The 17,114-nt window shown below is 38.6% G+C and overlaps 1 protein-coding gene and 2 long non-coding RNA genes across 4 annotated transcripts in view; 2 read left to right on the top strand and 1 right to left on the bottom strand.

Annotated features, from left to right (window-relative positions):
- Window positions 1-1,473: 1,473 nt before the first annotated feature.
- On the top strand, window positions 1,474-4,026 carry LOC309488536. Of its 2 annotated transcripts, XR_014202153.1 has the most exons (5): window positions 1,474-1,587; window positions 1,688-1,840; window positions 2,120-2,245; window positions 2,389-2,444; window positions 2,664-4,026. It is a non-coding gene; the product is annotated as an uncharacterized lncRNA (long non-coding RNA). The 2 variants fall into 2 exon arrangements; XR_014202154.1 differs by having other exon boundaries at window positions 1,505-1,840.
- A 509-nt stretch (window positions 4,027-4,535) lies between these two features.
- On the top strand, window positions 4,536-8,403 carry LOC309488531. The gene is made up of 3 exons (XR_014202147.1): window positions 4,536-4,632; window positions 4,726-5,016; window positions 5,093-8,403. It is a non-coding gene; the product is annotated as an uncharacterized lncRNA (long non-coding RNA).
- The window catches only part of LOC309488378 (uncharacterized protein), a 55,784-nt gene continuing 45,077 nt past the window's right edge, over window positions 6,408-17,114 (bottom strand). The window contains exons 2-5 of the mRNA XM_082156608.1: window positions 10,838-11,016; window positions 10,396-10,740; window positions 9,150-9,494; window positions 6,408-9,038 (exon numbers count right to left, since the gene is read on the bottom strand). Coding sequence (XP_082012734.1) covers window positions 8,824-9,038; window positions 9,150-9,494; window positions 10,396-10,740; window positions 10,838-10,874 — 942 coding nt within the window. The 5' untranslated portion in view covers window positions 10,875-11,016 and the 3' untranslated portion in view covers window positions 6,408-8,823. The remainder of the gene's footprint in view (window positions 9,039-9,149; window positions 9,495-10,395; window positions 10,741-10,837; window positions 11,017-17,114) is intronic.

Genomic DNA, 17,114 nt, shown 5'->3' with positions numbered 1-17,114 from the left:
TTTGCATCAGGATAAAATAATAAAATGAAAAATAAGAATAAAATTCATGTTCAATTCGATAGCAAATGTTAACTAAAATGAATGATTATTAATGTTATTTGTTTACTTATTTATTAATAAGTAAAAACTGCGACTGTGCCAGATGTTACTCCATGCAGAGAACATAACATCACGTGACTGAATGTCAGAATGCCAAGTATTGTTTAGTCCAACATTATAAGGGCCAGAATTTCTTTTTGGAAAATGGGGGAATGCTTTGAGGGAGCATTTGTTGAATTTTTTTTTAAAAACTACTTCTGTCAGGACCACTATCGTCAAATACGATTGACAATTAGCATACAGTGGTATGGTTCTGTTCTGGGCAAGAACACCCTGCGCATCCATGCAGCCTAGCATGGATAAGAGCAGGGAAAAGCAGCAATAACCCCCCAAAACAAAACCATATGCCAGTATCCCCCAAAACCAAACTGACAGCGCAGTTCTGGATCCTTTTTTTTTATCTGAAAAGCTTGAGCAACAGCATGTTACCAACAATACCGGAAAGCCTTAAGCAACAAGCATGTTGCCCTTACCCGGATGACCTAAATGAGTATGTTGCCAATACCCGCATAAGCCATAGCAACAAGCATGCTGCCAATACCTGAAATGCTTAGCATTAAACATGCATATTGCAATGGATGACATGCCGCCTGAAATGAAGTGAAAATTGAGATATCAAAATGAATCAGCTGCTTGCTTGTATATCTGCAGTCCAGTTCCAGTTTCTTTGAGTGACGACTGTGAGTTAGAGATGAGAGATAGAGATTTCCTTTTCAATTATCTTTTTCATTGTTCAGTTCATCGTCCCTCCACTGACTAACTTTGCTGCCGTCTTTCATACCAAAGAACTACCCTTATGTAAAATCTTTGGTGTGATGTCCATCAGGGCAGAATTGTGGCATGAATTCTGATATGACTGTTCAGACTGAGGTTGCATTGCAAAACATCAGACCTATATCTGATTTAGTACCACTTCATGAGTTCACCCTTACATATAATTGGATATAGAAAAGTACGCATATTTAGCGAGCTGTCTGAGGGGAGGGCTACAAGCTCGGAATTTGGTCCAAACCCAGAGTAATCCCCCATCCCTTGTTGGGATAGGAATACTTTAAGAGTGATGAGTTGGGGTGGTGGAGGGATGCTGGAACACTGTTGTGGGATAGAGGAAGGTTGGGTATATATACCTCCTCTCATGCTTTTTGGGTTGATTTATCTGAACGTTCTCCTAAACGTTTTAATGTATGTATTTCCTTTGAATACATATTACAGAATTATGATTTAGGACATGTTTGATGGCATTTTACTCATAATTTTGAGAGGACTGCACCAGTGACATTCTAGGCTATAGACTATATATTTTATTAGGTGTAAGATTTTGTAGCCTCACCGCAATGTTAAACCAAACGTACTTTCACACACTAATGACAGCTCTTCAGATGAAAGGTGATAAGGTGGTCTATATAAGGCACTGCTCAAAGCCTCAGAGCTCTGATCATATGCTCTAGTGAGACGCTATCTAGTAGACACTCTTAATACGCAACATGTGTGAGTTAATTTCCTTTTGAATTTATATCACATTGTCAATAATTGAGTATTGCATGCATATTTATTTAGACAAGCCCACTCATTTTTTTTTTCTCTGTAGGTGAAACGGTTGTAGTAAAATGTGACTCAAGCTTTTATAATATACAAGAACATAATTACTTCATTCTTAGTATTGAAAGATCAACAGAACCCTTACATTATCAATGCACATGGAGTAACCAAACCAATTGTGGATTAAGACTTCTTTTAAAAGGTAAGAACTACTGCAATGATTAATACTAAAATTGCATATAAAGCTGGTTTGTATTAAGCGGAAAGAAAAGAGCCTCATGTACTGTACTAGATAGGATAACATGTCCAAAGAATACACCATGCAACACACATTAAAAAGTACTTTGCACATAAGTTGTATATTTTTAAAGTGATGTTATTTTTCAAAAATCGCTTATTTTCAGACTTTGATTTGACAATAATAATACTGATATTCAACATTGTTTTAATATTAGACCAAAATGTTTCCTGCATGTTTTAGAAAATCAAGGTCAAAACTGGTCTTACCATGCGGTGTTTGTCTTCAATACTCTCATTTTGCTCTTGAGTGGAATAGTCAACATATTTCTATGTAAAAGACTGAAAAGAACGAGTGAATTCCATGCAGGTAAATTTCAACATTGTAATGACGTTTAAATGTTGTCTTTTTGAAAGGGCTCAGTTGTGGTCAGTATTTCTTGTTTCATTCCCATTATTTTCCTTGTATTCCTTTCCCGCCACAACTATATAGCAAGTTTCAATATGTTTCAGGAGTTTCTGACCCATCTCCCCCAGACACACCACCCTCTGATGCCAGTTCTTCTATTGTAAGTCAGAAGTTTTATGACTGTAGCATTTACATTAATGCTTTGGTAAGACGCAATCTAATGCATTGCATTCAAGGTATACATTTTATCAGTTCCTGCATCCTCTGGAAATTGAACCCATGACCTTAGTGTTGCTAATGCTATGAACTGTTTGAGCTACAGGAACGCAGCAGATGAAGTTTCTGTGCTACAATGCTTTCCCTTTTTCTCTCCTCACAGAATCGAGTTAGTTTAGACCTGAACTACACAACCCTGCAATTTCCTGAAGACGACACAAGTAGAGAGAACTCAGCGATTGAGCGAAGAAAGACGAGAAGGAATGCAATCTACTCCAGCCTTAAATGTCATGTGCCGAACATCACTGAAGAAAGCTGAGCCATTACTTATCCTTCTCATTTTGTTTTCAAGTGATAAATGCAGCACAGTTGTTTAAAAAACCTATAAAGACATTTTTGGGCTACAGCATTATTTTTAATAACTACAGATTTAAAGAAATAAAAATATGGTTTAAAAACAGATCTTTAAAAATATATATATTTTTAAAGTTAACACACATATACTTAAGATTATGCTTAGATTGTAATTCAGGAACATTAGAAACAAATGTTTGTATTTTTGTGATAATATAAATAAAGTGAATGGAGTATGATCATCATTCAAACAGGAAAACAGGAGTTTATATAAAGGCCAGATATTCTTAACAGGAGAACTGAATAATAATACTTTGCATTACAAATGCCTTCTTCATTTTACATTTGGTTTTAAAGTTGTGGTGGCCTGTTTTTTGTTCTTTATTGATAAGCTACAAACTTGAGCAAACTTAAAAAAAAAAAATAGGCCACTCAGTTGTCCATCCTGTCTCTGAAACCACATATGTGTCTGTCTTAGTATTTGGTTCTTGTGGGCAAGTACAAGGGTCTCTACAGCTCATTAGATATATATGCAGTTTTGCTTCTGACCCCATTGCAAGACAAAGAAGAAAGCAAACATCATCATCATTATTATTTCTGAACCCTTCAGCCTTGAGATATTGTAATAATTTTTATATTATGAAATGTTGTGCCTTGTTTAAAAGAACCAACACAATCTCCTGGCACTGCATAGGCTTTGTAGCACGAGTTCATGCTTTTATTTGATGTGCTCTTTATACGCAAAAGTAATCTTTTACGTGCATCTGGTATGCAAAATTTACCTGTTGGGTAAATATAATGCATGTCATATGCAGGCAAAAAACAAATTGTGCATCATATGTACGCTAAAAAGTGCGTATCGGATGCGTGTAAAAGGTCATTTCTGCGTATAAATAGCACTCAAAATGAAAGCATGAACTTGTGCTATAGATACTGTAAGAAAAAATGATGTGGACGTTGAAGATCCCAAAAATGAAGTTTATTACAGCATAGCAGTGGCAAGGTACACAAAGCACCTTGGGTTCACCGGAGTCAGAATGAACCCAGAATATCCAAATCTCAAACCTTTTATCCTGTTACAGTTTACAACTCTTAATGTAAATGAAGTTGCTCTTGTTGCAACAGCTGTGGTCTGTATGTTAATGAAGTAGAGACACCCCATTGTCTGAGAAGATTCTCTGTGTCCCACACCCATCAAGTTGTTGGGAACAGACCATCATTTCTTATAATACGCAGTACCAGGAGATTGGACTCAAAAGAACATATCAGTTTTATTAAATATTGATCAAAGTCTATTTGACACCTCTTAAAAATGTATGGTGTGTAAAGTTAAATGTGTTCTAAAACCTAAAATGTTAACTTCCTTTTAGCTTTTATTCTTATGGGTTATTGAATTTACATTCTTAGCATTTGCCTCTTTTCTTTTGTACAATATAAGGTTAATGATGTAAATTAGTTTAGCATGCATTATCACAATAGAATAAAAAGGCACAGCTGATGTCATTAGCTAATGTACACTTAATGTAGCTTCTCTCATCCAGTATGTATATACATTATCTACTGATAACATTAACCGTGCCTTAATAGGAATCAGGGGTGTATCTTTGAGGGGATGGAGGGGTTGGGCTGTTGGTAAACTAATGAAAGGCAACTCTGCCATCTGACAACGTCTACCATTCAGCTCAAACAACTTTTCTTTTTGGTGCTCTGTGCCTCTTATTCTTCAAAATGCTGAGCAAATCTTCATGCTGTCAGTGAAATCATCCTTGCTTTTTGTGGTAGGCAAAAATAAACTTCTTTTAAAATATATTTTTAATACATGGACTTTAATTTTAACACTTTTTGTTCACTTTTTAAATTTTTTATTTCAGGTTACTTCACAGCCCATGTTATTATCCAGCCAAAACCAGTGCAAAAAGCAAAAATTGGAGACAGTGTAACAATGGAAAGTTATTTTCTCAAAAAAACAAACAAAAAAAATTAACCTCATTGTGTGGTACAAGCAGCTATTAGGAAAGGATTTGATGATGGGCGCCTCAGTGTGACTGTTGGAAATGGAACTTATCATCTGTACATGACACAAGAAGATGTTGCTACTTATTATCATGGAGTGATTAAGACTGCGCTGGATTTCAGTCCTGGAACACTTCTGATGATAACAGGTTAGTATTATTACAATGCTGCAAAACTCACTATTGTCTAAAAAATGTATTGTTATATTTTGGATTTATTTTTAAGGAACACGTTTAAGTACAAGAAGAATTTTACAGCAACCCGATTTAAAACCTGTTCATCTTGGTGATAACATCACTCTGCAATGTACAGTTCAATTCATGGAGGACTGTGCACAAGAAAAGCTCAGGAGAATCCCTGTCTAGAATTATGGATGCTCATTTTATAATGGCTGCTGCACAGACATGTGTCTACAACGTCACAGTGAGGATCCACACACTCTGAATGTAGATGGAGAAATAATCTTTGGACAAGGAACTAAACTGGCTATCACTGGCACAGCTGTTATTGAGTGCTCTGACTTTATTGAATGTTCACGAATGTTATGCTGACACTTTAATAACATTGCAATATGTGATTTTACAGATCAGAACTCTATGAATCCTGGAACTTTCATTTTGGAGTCTTCAAACATTTATTTTTTTATTTTTTATTTTTTTGTAATAATTATGATCGCCATGGTCAAACAGCATACAATCAAAAAAACTCTGTTGGTATGTGCATTTTTACCTGTATTTATTATGGGTTAAATTAAGCAGCTGTCTGATCACAAGCAGTTTCTTACACTTCTATCCTGAAGGCTGACTGAATTGAGACATCCTCCCCTACCCAAGTAAGTCTACTTGAGTCCAGTTCATTTTTAAACAGAAAAATTTGATATCAGTAATTTCCCTAGAACATCAAGTGCCATTTTGTTGCTTAACTATATTCACTATCGCTATACATACGTAGTTGATAAATCACAGTTATCCTAAATAGCTGTTCTGGGTAAGACACTGTTTTGATCTTTTTCAGTTAGTCATATTTTTAATATTTGTATTCAATATTAAACAGATGACTTATAGTATGTGAAATAATATGCCTGTTGCATCTTCTACGCACTGTTATACGGTAATGCATATGTTCTCATGGTTATTTCTAATTCATCTTATAGATTTTGCTTGCATGTTCAGTAAATAAGGAGAATGTTTCCTGTACAATACAAACTATCAGAGGTTCAACATGTTCTGAGCCTGAAATGCTCTTTCTATTTATGTTATTATAGCGTTTCTATTAGAACTGTGTTGTCAAATATAGCCTGTTTAATCTTTTAGGTTGCATTGTTTAAAATGTTTGTTCTGAAGAACATCTATTCAAACCCTACCCTGTATTGGAATAAATTACAGATTTAAGAACATTTTAAACTCTGTGGAGTGTGTATGCATTTCTCATTTTTGCATAATTCAGAACTTCAACTTAATTTGCAGGGCACGAGATCATGCATGGAATAAAAGGATGAAAGGGTAGTCTTGCTCCCATGAACCAAAAACAGACATAGTTTGATATTGGACAGTTTATTTCTAACAAGGAGACATTACAAACATTGGTTGCACTTTATCTTAATGGTTTGCTTATTAGACATTCTGTTGACAATAAGTAATGCTGGACCTACAGGTGCTGGTCATAAAATTAGAATATCATCAAAAAGTTGATTTATTTCAAGAATTCAACTTAACAGGTGAAACTAATATATTATATAGATTCATTACATGCAAAGTGAGATATTTCAAGCCTTTATTTGTTATAATTTTGATGATTAGGGCTTACAGCTTATGAAATCCACAAAATCAAAATCCCAGAAAATTAGAATATTACATGAAATCACACAGTAATTACACAGTAATACCATGGTCATTGAACCTGGTTTGGGTTATTTTGGCAGTGTGGGCAGGTGCAAATCCTGCTGGAAAATGAAGGAAGCATGAAGTGCTCTGAAAATGTCCTGGTAGACGGCTGCGTTGACTCTGGATTTAATAAAGCACAGTGGACCAAAGTCCTCTTTTCTGATGAGAGCAAATTTGGCATCTCATTTGGAAACCAAGGTCCCAGAGTCTGGAGGAAGAATGGAGAGGCACACAATCCAAGATGCTTGAAGTCCAGTGTGAAGTTTCCACAGTCTGTGTTGGTTTGGGGAGCCATGTCATCGGCTGGTGTTGGTCCACTGTGCTGTCCACTCAACGCAGCCGTCTACCAGGACATTTTCAGAGCACTTCATGCTTCCTTCAGCAGACAAGCTTTATGGAGATGCTGACTTCATTTTCCAGCAGGATTTGCACCTACCCACACTGCCAAAATAACCAAAACCTGGTTCAATGACCATGGTATTACTGTGTAATTACTGTGTGATTTCATGTAATATTCTAATTTTCTGGGATTTTGATTTCGTGGGTTTCATAAGCTGTAAACCATAATCATCAAAATTATAACACATAAAGGCTTGAAATATCTCACTTTGCATGTAATGAATCTATATAATATATTAGTTTCACCTGTTAAGTTGAATTCTTGAAATAAATCAACTTTTTGATGATATTCTAATTTTATGACCAGCACCTGTACATGTCAAGAGTTAAGTATCAGTAGACTGTTAGATTAGGGCCCAGGTTAGTAGAATAAGTTGCAGTTACTTGTAGCCAGTAGAAGGACTGTGCATGGGACCATCAACAAAGTGTTAGCAGATATTAATAAGAAGACAGTCTACCCAAGCATTAAATGGCTTGTCAGATTGATTAATCCCATGAATTTGCAGTGATACAGTATGTTGAATATTACGGATGATCAGAGGCTGATTTCATCAACAGACCTGGGACCAGTTGTTCAAAAAAATTTATTTGGATCAGAATTATGTAGATTTATGTTTTGCTATCCAGGATCAGGTAATCCATTTTACTTTTGTGCCGGCTAAAATAGGATTGAATCACCTGATCCAGAAAAACTTTTTCAGATTCCCAAATCTGGATTAGCAGTGCTCCAATTACGGTTAGATTTCACAATAAAGTCTGCTAACTATGTAAAGAACAACAGGTAGAAGAGTCAGTGTGGGGTCACTTTGCTTTATTTGAAGAAAACAACAAACATCCCCTTCCATTTTCAATTTCCTTCAAACAATCAGACCCCTACGGAGGCACTAAAGGGACATGGTGATGGAACAATTTATGAAATAGGAGGAAAATTGCATTTTTTTATATTTTGCATTCTCTTGGTAGAAACTTTGCATTTAATTGGAAAGAAAGAGTGAATGCAAAGTTTCTTAAGGGAACACAAAACATTTGCGAGAGAACGCTAAAACATTAAAAAAAAATTTTTTCTCCCATCTCATATTTTTCCTCCCATAACCATGTCGCTTTAGGGATTCAGTTGCTCCTCATGTGACCCACAACAAAAACAAATATGCAACAAGGGATGCAAATGTTAGTAACTACTTTCGATGTACCACATCGATGTTCGATGTGCCAATGTAGTTTATGTATACAGTGATTAAAAAAAACACAATTAAATATATTATTTCTGTTTGATACTGACAGCTGTTTGGGAGATTATTTTTTGGATATACTTTACTGTACTGAAAGGCTCAATAGGTATAATGTCTACTTATTACTTTAACGGTAAAACTAATCAAGAGCAAAATTTAAAATATAAATGTGTGTATATATTACATAATATAAATGTTGTATTTTTTGACCCGTTTTAAAGTTTTATTAGATTTTTGGTCCGGAATTCCACCAATCAGCTGGGATCAGGATAATCCAAATTTTTATTTATGTTTTATTTTTTGGGGATCAAAAATCTTACTAAAAGTCTTACTACAAACTGATTTGATCCAGATCAAAATCAAGACTTTTTTTTTCTTTCTTTCTTTTTCTTTTTTTGACCAACCCATTTTCAAGATTTGATTCAATCCAATAGCCGAAATCCGATCAGATTACTTTTGAACAACTGGGCCCTGGTCTTCCCTCTGGTCGGGATCGTCGATCTCGGAAAGCCATGGCAGACGGAGAACAGCCCTCTTTCGACATTCTTTTTGAATTCATGCAGTACCAAACAGTAACTGTGGCAATAGTGATTAAAAGAAGGACTGTTCTAACAATGGAAAGAAGAACAAAAGTCATCATCTGTTCTGTGGAATCGGCACCTGAAATAGGAAAAATTGTAGGTAAAGTATTAACACATCGTAAAATATGTTAATATTTTTTTATATATTACTATCCCCCCCCCCCCCACAATTAATTCTTGAAAAACACACCTATAATGTCCAGTTTGGTTCCGTTCCCGAGCAGCATCTCCCCACATGCAGCAACAGCGCAGTAGTAAGTCCCAGAATCAGACAGACCGAGCTCCTTCTTAGAGACGCTGTAGACGCATCTACGTGCTTTAAAACCGGCTTCAGATATCCAATCACACTGATCAATACTCGTTCCATGTGCCCAAATAACTCTTGGATGAGATTCTTCTGATTCATGTATGAGCCAGTACACACTGTGGTTTCCTACACAGTTCTGATTTAAAACTGTGCACATTAGATTCACTGAATCTCCAGATTGTGATTCAATGAAAGCGTGTTGTTTTACAACAGTGTAGCTTTTCAATCCTGTATGAAAAAAGGTTATATATTCATGAAGAATGCATATGTGGTAGATTTTTCCCTAAACCTAACTATCTGGGGAGTCTCCAAATCGACACCCAATACCTTTATCTGGGGCGTCTCCAAATCGACACCCAATACCTTTATACTCTAGCTCTTGCGTCTTCAGTTGACCACTGGCCGAGTTTTCTTACTCAAACTTATTTCCCTAAACTAGCTTACTTCCTGCGCAGGAATAATCGACAAACAGACTTCAGCAAATGTCCTTTAAATGCTTTAATCATGGCCGGAAGAGTTCCCGAGCAGTTCTCAGGGAATCTCTCCCAAGAAGAAGCAAGGTCGGAGGATCTCAGGAAAATTCCATTGAGAATCCCACCAGTAAACACGGATACAACAGTTTTGATAGAATCGAGACAACAAAAAAGATTATTGTGACTAACATGTCACCTTCAATATGACTGGTTCAATTGGTTCAAAAGTCCCAACCTTTTCCCTCTGTCACTGGCAGAAGCAAACTCTGTTTTTGTGATTACTTATTACAAGGTTTGAGATCTGTCTAGTTTAATTTCCCCTATTTGTTATTTAAACCCACAAACACTCAAAGTCACAAGTTTTCCCTTGGTTTTGAACAGTACATTCTGTTCAAATGTTAGAATGTTAGATGTTAGAGTTACAAAAAGTTTGATATGCAGTTTACTATTTTATTAATTAAAAAATATATCACACATATTAACCAAATCAAAATATATTTAATTATTGAGCAAGTTTTATGTAAGACATCATGGGCTACTCATGTATACATTGCATTCACACATGGCATTCAGTTAATAGCTTCAATAACTAAACTACTATAAATACTCATTATATTAAAAACAATTAAACTATAGGTAATCAAAACTATAATTACCTTCAACTATCAACTCTGTGCCTTCGACGAATTCCATTACGTTGGAATAAGCGCTTCCACAGTAGTATGTTGCAGAATCTGAGATCTGTATGTTTCTTATCACCAAATGATGCACACCCTTTTCATTCAGCACAGAGAAGCGTGAATTATTCTCGAAATTATGGTAAAACCTGGCATTATGATCATACTTGTAAATGGTGGAGATGAGCCTGGGATTCTGTCCAGGTTCATGCTTGTACCATGAGAAGTGCATGGCTATTTGGCTCTGGTAAACGCAAGGTAAATGAATTGTTTCTCCTGGTTTAGCAAACACTGGTGGGTCATTCAGGTGTGTTGCAGTAAGACCTAAAAGAAACATGAAAAATAACAAGCAAAAATGGTTTAGCTTAAATAGCTAAAGGAAAAACATTTAAGTTTTGACATTAAAGACAGTTCAACTCACCAGTTAGAAAGAGAAGGAAAACTCCAAAGTTGATCATATCTGGATGGATTTATCTGATTTCTAGTATAAAACAGGTGAGTGATGACTAAATGAACATCACCAGAGAAGCAATGAACGATGTGAGCGGATGTGCTGTGTTTGTTTGTCAAAAAAGTGCTGAACCAGATTTTTCCTACAGACTTGTTTTTTCATATTATATATATTTTTTTACTTCTGAGACATAATTGCTCATGAGTAAAACCATGTTGCCGCCGTCAGTAAAGACTGTTTACATGTGCAATTTAAATATGTTTGAAAGAAGTATGTTTCTGGAAAAGTACTTCTAGAAAATGTAAAAGACAAAGGCAGTGTGCTAGTTGTGGTTTTCTGCTGGTCATGCGGTAACTTGACCTTCTTAAGTTCTAAGTAAGCGTTTCTTGATCCCACCAACATCAAAACTGCGATCTGACAGCGTGTAAATGTGTGAATGTCAAGCATCTCTCGGCAATATTGTCAGGTGGGTCTGATATTAATCGAGCTCCTTTTAAGAAGCTACATTAAAACATTAATGAAGAACTGAATTACACTGCTCAGATCTATAATGACCACAACAAAAATCCCTCACATGCACTAGACCGATAGCCTTGTGGCTTCACACGCACACGTGCATCACAAGACCACGAGTGTGGCATCTGCCATAAACACCCCTGTAGTTTCTTTGAGTGAACTGACTTTACGGTAAATATCTCAAACAGACACCATCTTGCCAAAATTCCTTTTATCTTTTTGAATAGCCTGAAAGTCAAGTCAAGTCAAGTCAAGTTTATTTGTATAGCGCTTTTCACAATACAGATTGTATCAAAGCAGCTTCACAGTATTAAATTAAAATAATACAACAAAGTTTTTTTCAAGAGGAATTTATTGATTGATAAAATTAAATTAAATATCCCCAAAATATCCCCAACTGAGCAAGCCAAAGGCAACAGTGGCAAGGAACCGAAAAACTCCATCAAGTGACCTAATGGTGTCCTAAAACTCCATCAGGTGACCTAATGGAGAAAAAAAACCTTGGGAGAACCCAGGCTCAGTCGGGGGCCAGTTCTCCTCTGGCATTTATGAGCTAGAGGCCGGATTGTAGTTTGAACTGTAGGATTATAAGAATGCCTGGCTGAAGAGATGCGACTTTAATCTAGTTTTAAACTGGGAGAGCGAGTCTGAGCAACGAACAGTATCAGGAAGACTATTCCAGAGTTTTGGAGCCAAATGTGAAAATGCTCTCCCTCCTTTGGTGGTTCTGGATATCCTAGGTATGACCAAAAGCCTTGAATTTAGTGATCTCAAAGAGCGCGATGGATTATAGGGTGATAGAAGATCCGTTAAATAGACTGGAGCTAAGCCGTTTAGGGCTTTGTAAGTCAGTAGCAATATCTTATAATTAATACGGAGCTTTATAGGTAACCAATGCAGTGATGATAAAATCGGTGTTATATGATCATATTTTCTTGATCTCGTAAGAACTCTAGCGGCGGCATTTTGGACTAACTGTAGCTTGTTTATTGAGGATGCAGGACAACCAGCTAATAAAGCATTACAGTAATCCAGTCTCGAGGTCATGAATGCATGAACTAACTTTTCTGCATCAGAAACTGATAGCATATTACGTAGCTTAGCAATGTTTCTAAGGTGGAAAAAGGCTGTTTTTGTAACATATGAAATATGATTTTCAAAAGACAGGTTGCAATCGAGTATAACACCCAGGTCTTTTACTGTAGAGGATAAAGTAACAGGACATCCTATGATGTTAAAGTTGTATTGTGCGATGTTTTGTGGGCGGTTTTTTGAACCGATAAGTATTACCTCAGTCTTGTCTGGATTTAATAAAAGAAAATTACGCGTAATCCAATCTTTTATATCTTTAACACACTCTGTCAATTTGGAAAATTTAGCGTTTTCATCCGGCCGTGATGAAATATATATTTGAGTGTCATCAGCATAACAATGGAAACTAATTCCATGTTTCCTTATAATATTTCCAAGTGGCATCATATATATTGAAAATAACAGAGGGCCTAACACAGATCCCTGCGGCACTCCATAGTTTACTGGAGTTATGATCGATTTTTCTCCATTTAAATAGACAAAATGGTAGCGGTCAGATAGGTATGATTTGAACCAGCTTATTGCTTGTCCTTGAACACCAGTATAATTTTGTAGTCGATCTAAGAGTAATGTATGATCTATAGTATCGAACACAGCACTAAGATCAAGTAAAACTAGTATTGAGATACAGCCTTGGTCAGAAGCTAAAAGTAAATCATTTGTGATTTTAACAAGCGCAGTTTCAGTGCTATGATGCGGTCTGAATCCAGACTGAAACTTTTCATAGATATCATTTTGTTGCAAGAAAGAGCCCAGTTGAGCGGACACCACTTTTTCTAATATTTTAGACATACATGGAAGATTTGAAATGGGTCTATAATTTGCTAGATTATTATGATCTAATTGTGGTTTCTTAATGAGAGGTTTTATAACTGCCAGTTTAAATGTTCTTGGAACATGACCTAAAGATAAAGACGAGTTAATAATATTGAGGAGAGGCTCTTCCACTACAGGTAACACTTCTTTCAGTAGTTTAGTTGGTATAGGATCTAATAAACATGTTGTTGTTTTAGATGAAGTGATAAGTTTATTTAACTCTTTTTGTTCTATAGTTGTAAAGCACTGTAATTGTTCTTGCGGGGTGATAATTGAAGCTGAATTATAAGGCGCGATTGAAGATTGAACGTTTACAATTGTGGTTCTGATGCTTTCTATTTTCTCAGTGAAGAAGTTCATGAAATCATTACTACTGAACTGTAATGGGATATTTTGTTCGGGTGACGTCTGTTTATTTGTTAGTCTAGCCACGGTGTTAAATAAAAACCTTGGATTGTTTTGGTTGTTTTCTATTAGTTTGCGGAGGTGCTCAGCCCTGGCCGCTTTTAGGGCCTTTTTATAACGTGACATACTGTCTTTCCAAGCGATTCGAAAGACCTCTAAATTAGTTTGTTTCCATTTACGCTCTAAAATACGGGTTTCTCTCTTTAAAGCATGCGTAGTATTGTTATACCATGGTGCTTTATTTTTCTCTCTGACCTTTTTTAATTTAATAGGTGCAACCACATCCAATGTTCTAGAGAGAATGGTGCTCATAGTGCTAGTTAGTTCTTCTAGTTCATCTGTTTGTTTGGGTTCAGGCAGCAGCTGAGACAGATTAGCAATTTGAGAAATTATCTATGGTGGATGGGAGGATTGTTCTGCCTGGTTGATAACGCGACGCCGCATGACATATTACAGCAGTACGTAATATGCAAGTTACCATGTAGTGATCAGTGACTTCATCACTTTGTGGAATGATATCTATATCCGTTGGATCGGTTCCATGTGATATAATTAAATCGAGTGTATGATTAAGACGATGTGTTGGTCCGGTGACGTTTTGCTTGACCCCAAATTAATTTAATAAATCTGTAAACGCAGCTCCTAACGCATCATTTGGATTATCTACGTGTATGTTAAAATCTCCAACAATTAATGCTTTATCGACATTGACTAATAGGTCTGAGAGAAAATCTGCAAACTCTTTTAGGAAATCAGCGTAAGGCCCTGGCGGTCTATATACGGTAGCCAAGGCTAGAGATAATAGGGATGTTTTTCTAACATCTAAGAGCGTAACATTTAGTACAAGTACTTCAAATGAAATAAACTTATAACCCGTTTTCTGAGTAACATTTAGAAAATCTTTATAAATGGTTGCAACACCTCCGCCACGACCAATCAGACGGGGCTCATGCTTATAACAGTATCCAGGAGGAGTAGACTCATTAATACCGAAATAATCATTTGGTTTAAGCCAGGTTTCAGTAAGGCAAAGTACATCGAAGCTATTATCTGTGACTATTTCATTTACAATAACTGCCTTAGGTGTGAGTGATCTAATGTTTAGAAGACCTAGCTTTAGAAATAGTTTTTGTTTACTAATAGCAACATTTTCTGTTTTAATAACAATTAGATTTTTCCTAGATCCTGCATTAGATTTATTATTTATAGAAACAACATAACTTGAGTAATTCAAATTTCTGCATGATACCTCACTGGTCCGATGTCTGAAAGCTTCAAAGCAATAACTGTGAAAGTTATGTCCTGTAAAAGTTTGAATTCCTTGTTTTAAACTACTGTTTATTACAAGTAGCTTCATGTCTGTTCTGATGGCAAAAGGATTTTTCTGTTTTCTTTTGTACTCCTCTCTCTCATCTTGTAAAATATTTAAGAATTTTTATGTGTGAAGTAAAATCCAGTATGGCATTCTTAATGATAGTTCTCTTACGTTACGAGAGGTCTCTCGTACTGCGTAAGTATCTTACGCTAGGGGAAAATCCCTTTTCCGCGAGATATTGAAGCCAAAAAATTATCCTTAATTTTGTATTAATGTAAAACGCGTTGCGGCAGCATACAGACATAGGCAAGACGGCTCGTGTGCCTATTGGCTGTTCTGCGGCAACTGCAGCAGCCTATCGAGCGAGGCCTAGCGTGACGTCAGACCCAATGAGGGTGCTTCGCGCCCACTGCGTCACGTCCTGCCGAAACGGGCGTGGCTTAGGCCCATAAATACAGCTCGCAGGCAGCTGATATCTGATTTTTCATCTCTTCAGCGAAGCACACGCATCGCTGGATCCGGAGAGAAGCCGCGCCGTCTGAGGAAGCACTTGCAGCGGGACGAGTCGTCACTGAAGTCGCTGGCCGCGCCGCCTTCCATCGCCTTCCTGCTGCGCTATCCGGCTCCTATATCCTTTACACTCTCTGTTGTGTGTGTGTTCGCCGCCGCGACACACACTGTCTAAAAGAGCTTGCGTCTTTTTAAAGATGCCTTCCTGCAGCTCGTGCAGAGCCACACTCAGCGACGGGGACCGCCACGTTGTCTGCGTTTCCTGCCTGGGTGAGGATCATGCAGCTCTCGCGCTCGCTGACGGCGGCTGCCATCACTGCGAGCTACTGCCTATGGCGACTCTGAGGACTCGCCTGGCATATTTCACTGAGACTGCACCTCCGCCCGCTGTAGTGCCGCGCCGTAAAAAGCGCCGTGCTCAGCGGGTCCCGGAACCTTCCCCCACCCGTCAAAGCTCGCCGGTTCGCCCGCCAGCTTCACCGGCTTCGTCAGTGTCTCTTCCTGACGGACAGCGGCCGCCGTCTGCCGCCGCTTCCGTTGATGACGCTGATGAAAAAGCCGCATTGGGGGAGGATGATTCCTGATCTCTCCTGGCATCGGGCAGTGAGGATTGGGCGAGCTCTGTGGATCTCGCGCCCTCTGTCCGCGCATCGTCAGGCAAAAGAGCTAGCATCGAGTCAGAGCTGATGCGCATACTCGCACAGGCCGCGGCGAGCCTCGGCCTCGAGTGGTCTACGCCTGAACAGCCTGCTCACAACCGGCTGGATGGATATTTTCTTCCCGGGGAGCGCGCTTCGCCTGCGTCCAGACCAGCGCCCTTTCTTCCTGAGTTACACGAAGAAGTCGCTAAGTCTTGGAACGCCCCCTTTTCAGCTAGAATGCGCTCTTCTGTTTGCTAGCATTCTCCGCTGTTGACGATGCTAAAAACAGAGGTTACCATTCGCTGCCGCCGGTTGAAGAAGCGATAGCAGCCCACCTTTGCCCGCCCTCCGCTGGACGGTGCGCTAAGCTGGCTCTGCCTTCAAAAGCTTGCCGCATGACGTCAACCCTGGTCGGTCGCGCTTTCTCCGCCGCTGGGCAGGCTACGTCAGCGCTGCAAACTATGGCCACACTGCAAATTTTCCAGGCCGATCTCCTCCGAAAGCTGGACGAGAAAGGACCAGATGCAATTTGCGTGCCAGACTTGAGAAGTGCTACAGACCTCGCTCTCCGCGCTACTAAGTCTGCTGCACAGGCCATAGGACGGAGCATGGCCTCTCTCACTGTGACTGAGAGACACCTATGGCTAACGCTCTCTGAGATGTCTGAGTCTGAGTGCGCCGCGTTCCTCGACGCTCCGCTTTCTCCCGCTGGCCTCTTCAGAACTTCCGTCAAAGATTTTGCGGAAAGATTCGCCGAGGTACAGAAAGCGGCACAGGCTATGAAGCACTTCCTGCCGAAGCGCTCCAGTTCTGCAGCAGGCCGTGCGAAACCGTCTGCTCAGAGCTCACAGCCTCAGCCTCCGCCCACCGCCGCCACTTCGCAGCGCCGACAGGCCCGAAGCGCGAGACCGCGCTCTCGCTCATCTGGCCACCGCCCCGCGGCCCACGCGGC

The sequence above is a fragment of the Leuciscus leuciscus genome (genome assembly GCF_965113295.1).
Source record: "Leuciscus leuciscus genome assembly, chromosome: 2".
Taxonomy (NCBI): domain Eukaryota; kingdom Metazoa; phylum Chordata; class Actinopteri; order Cypriniformes; family Leuciscidae; genus Leuciscus; species Leuciscus leuciscus.
Note: the sequence above shows the minus strand (reverse complement) of the source record. Positions and strands in the feature narration are given on the sequence as shown.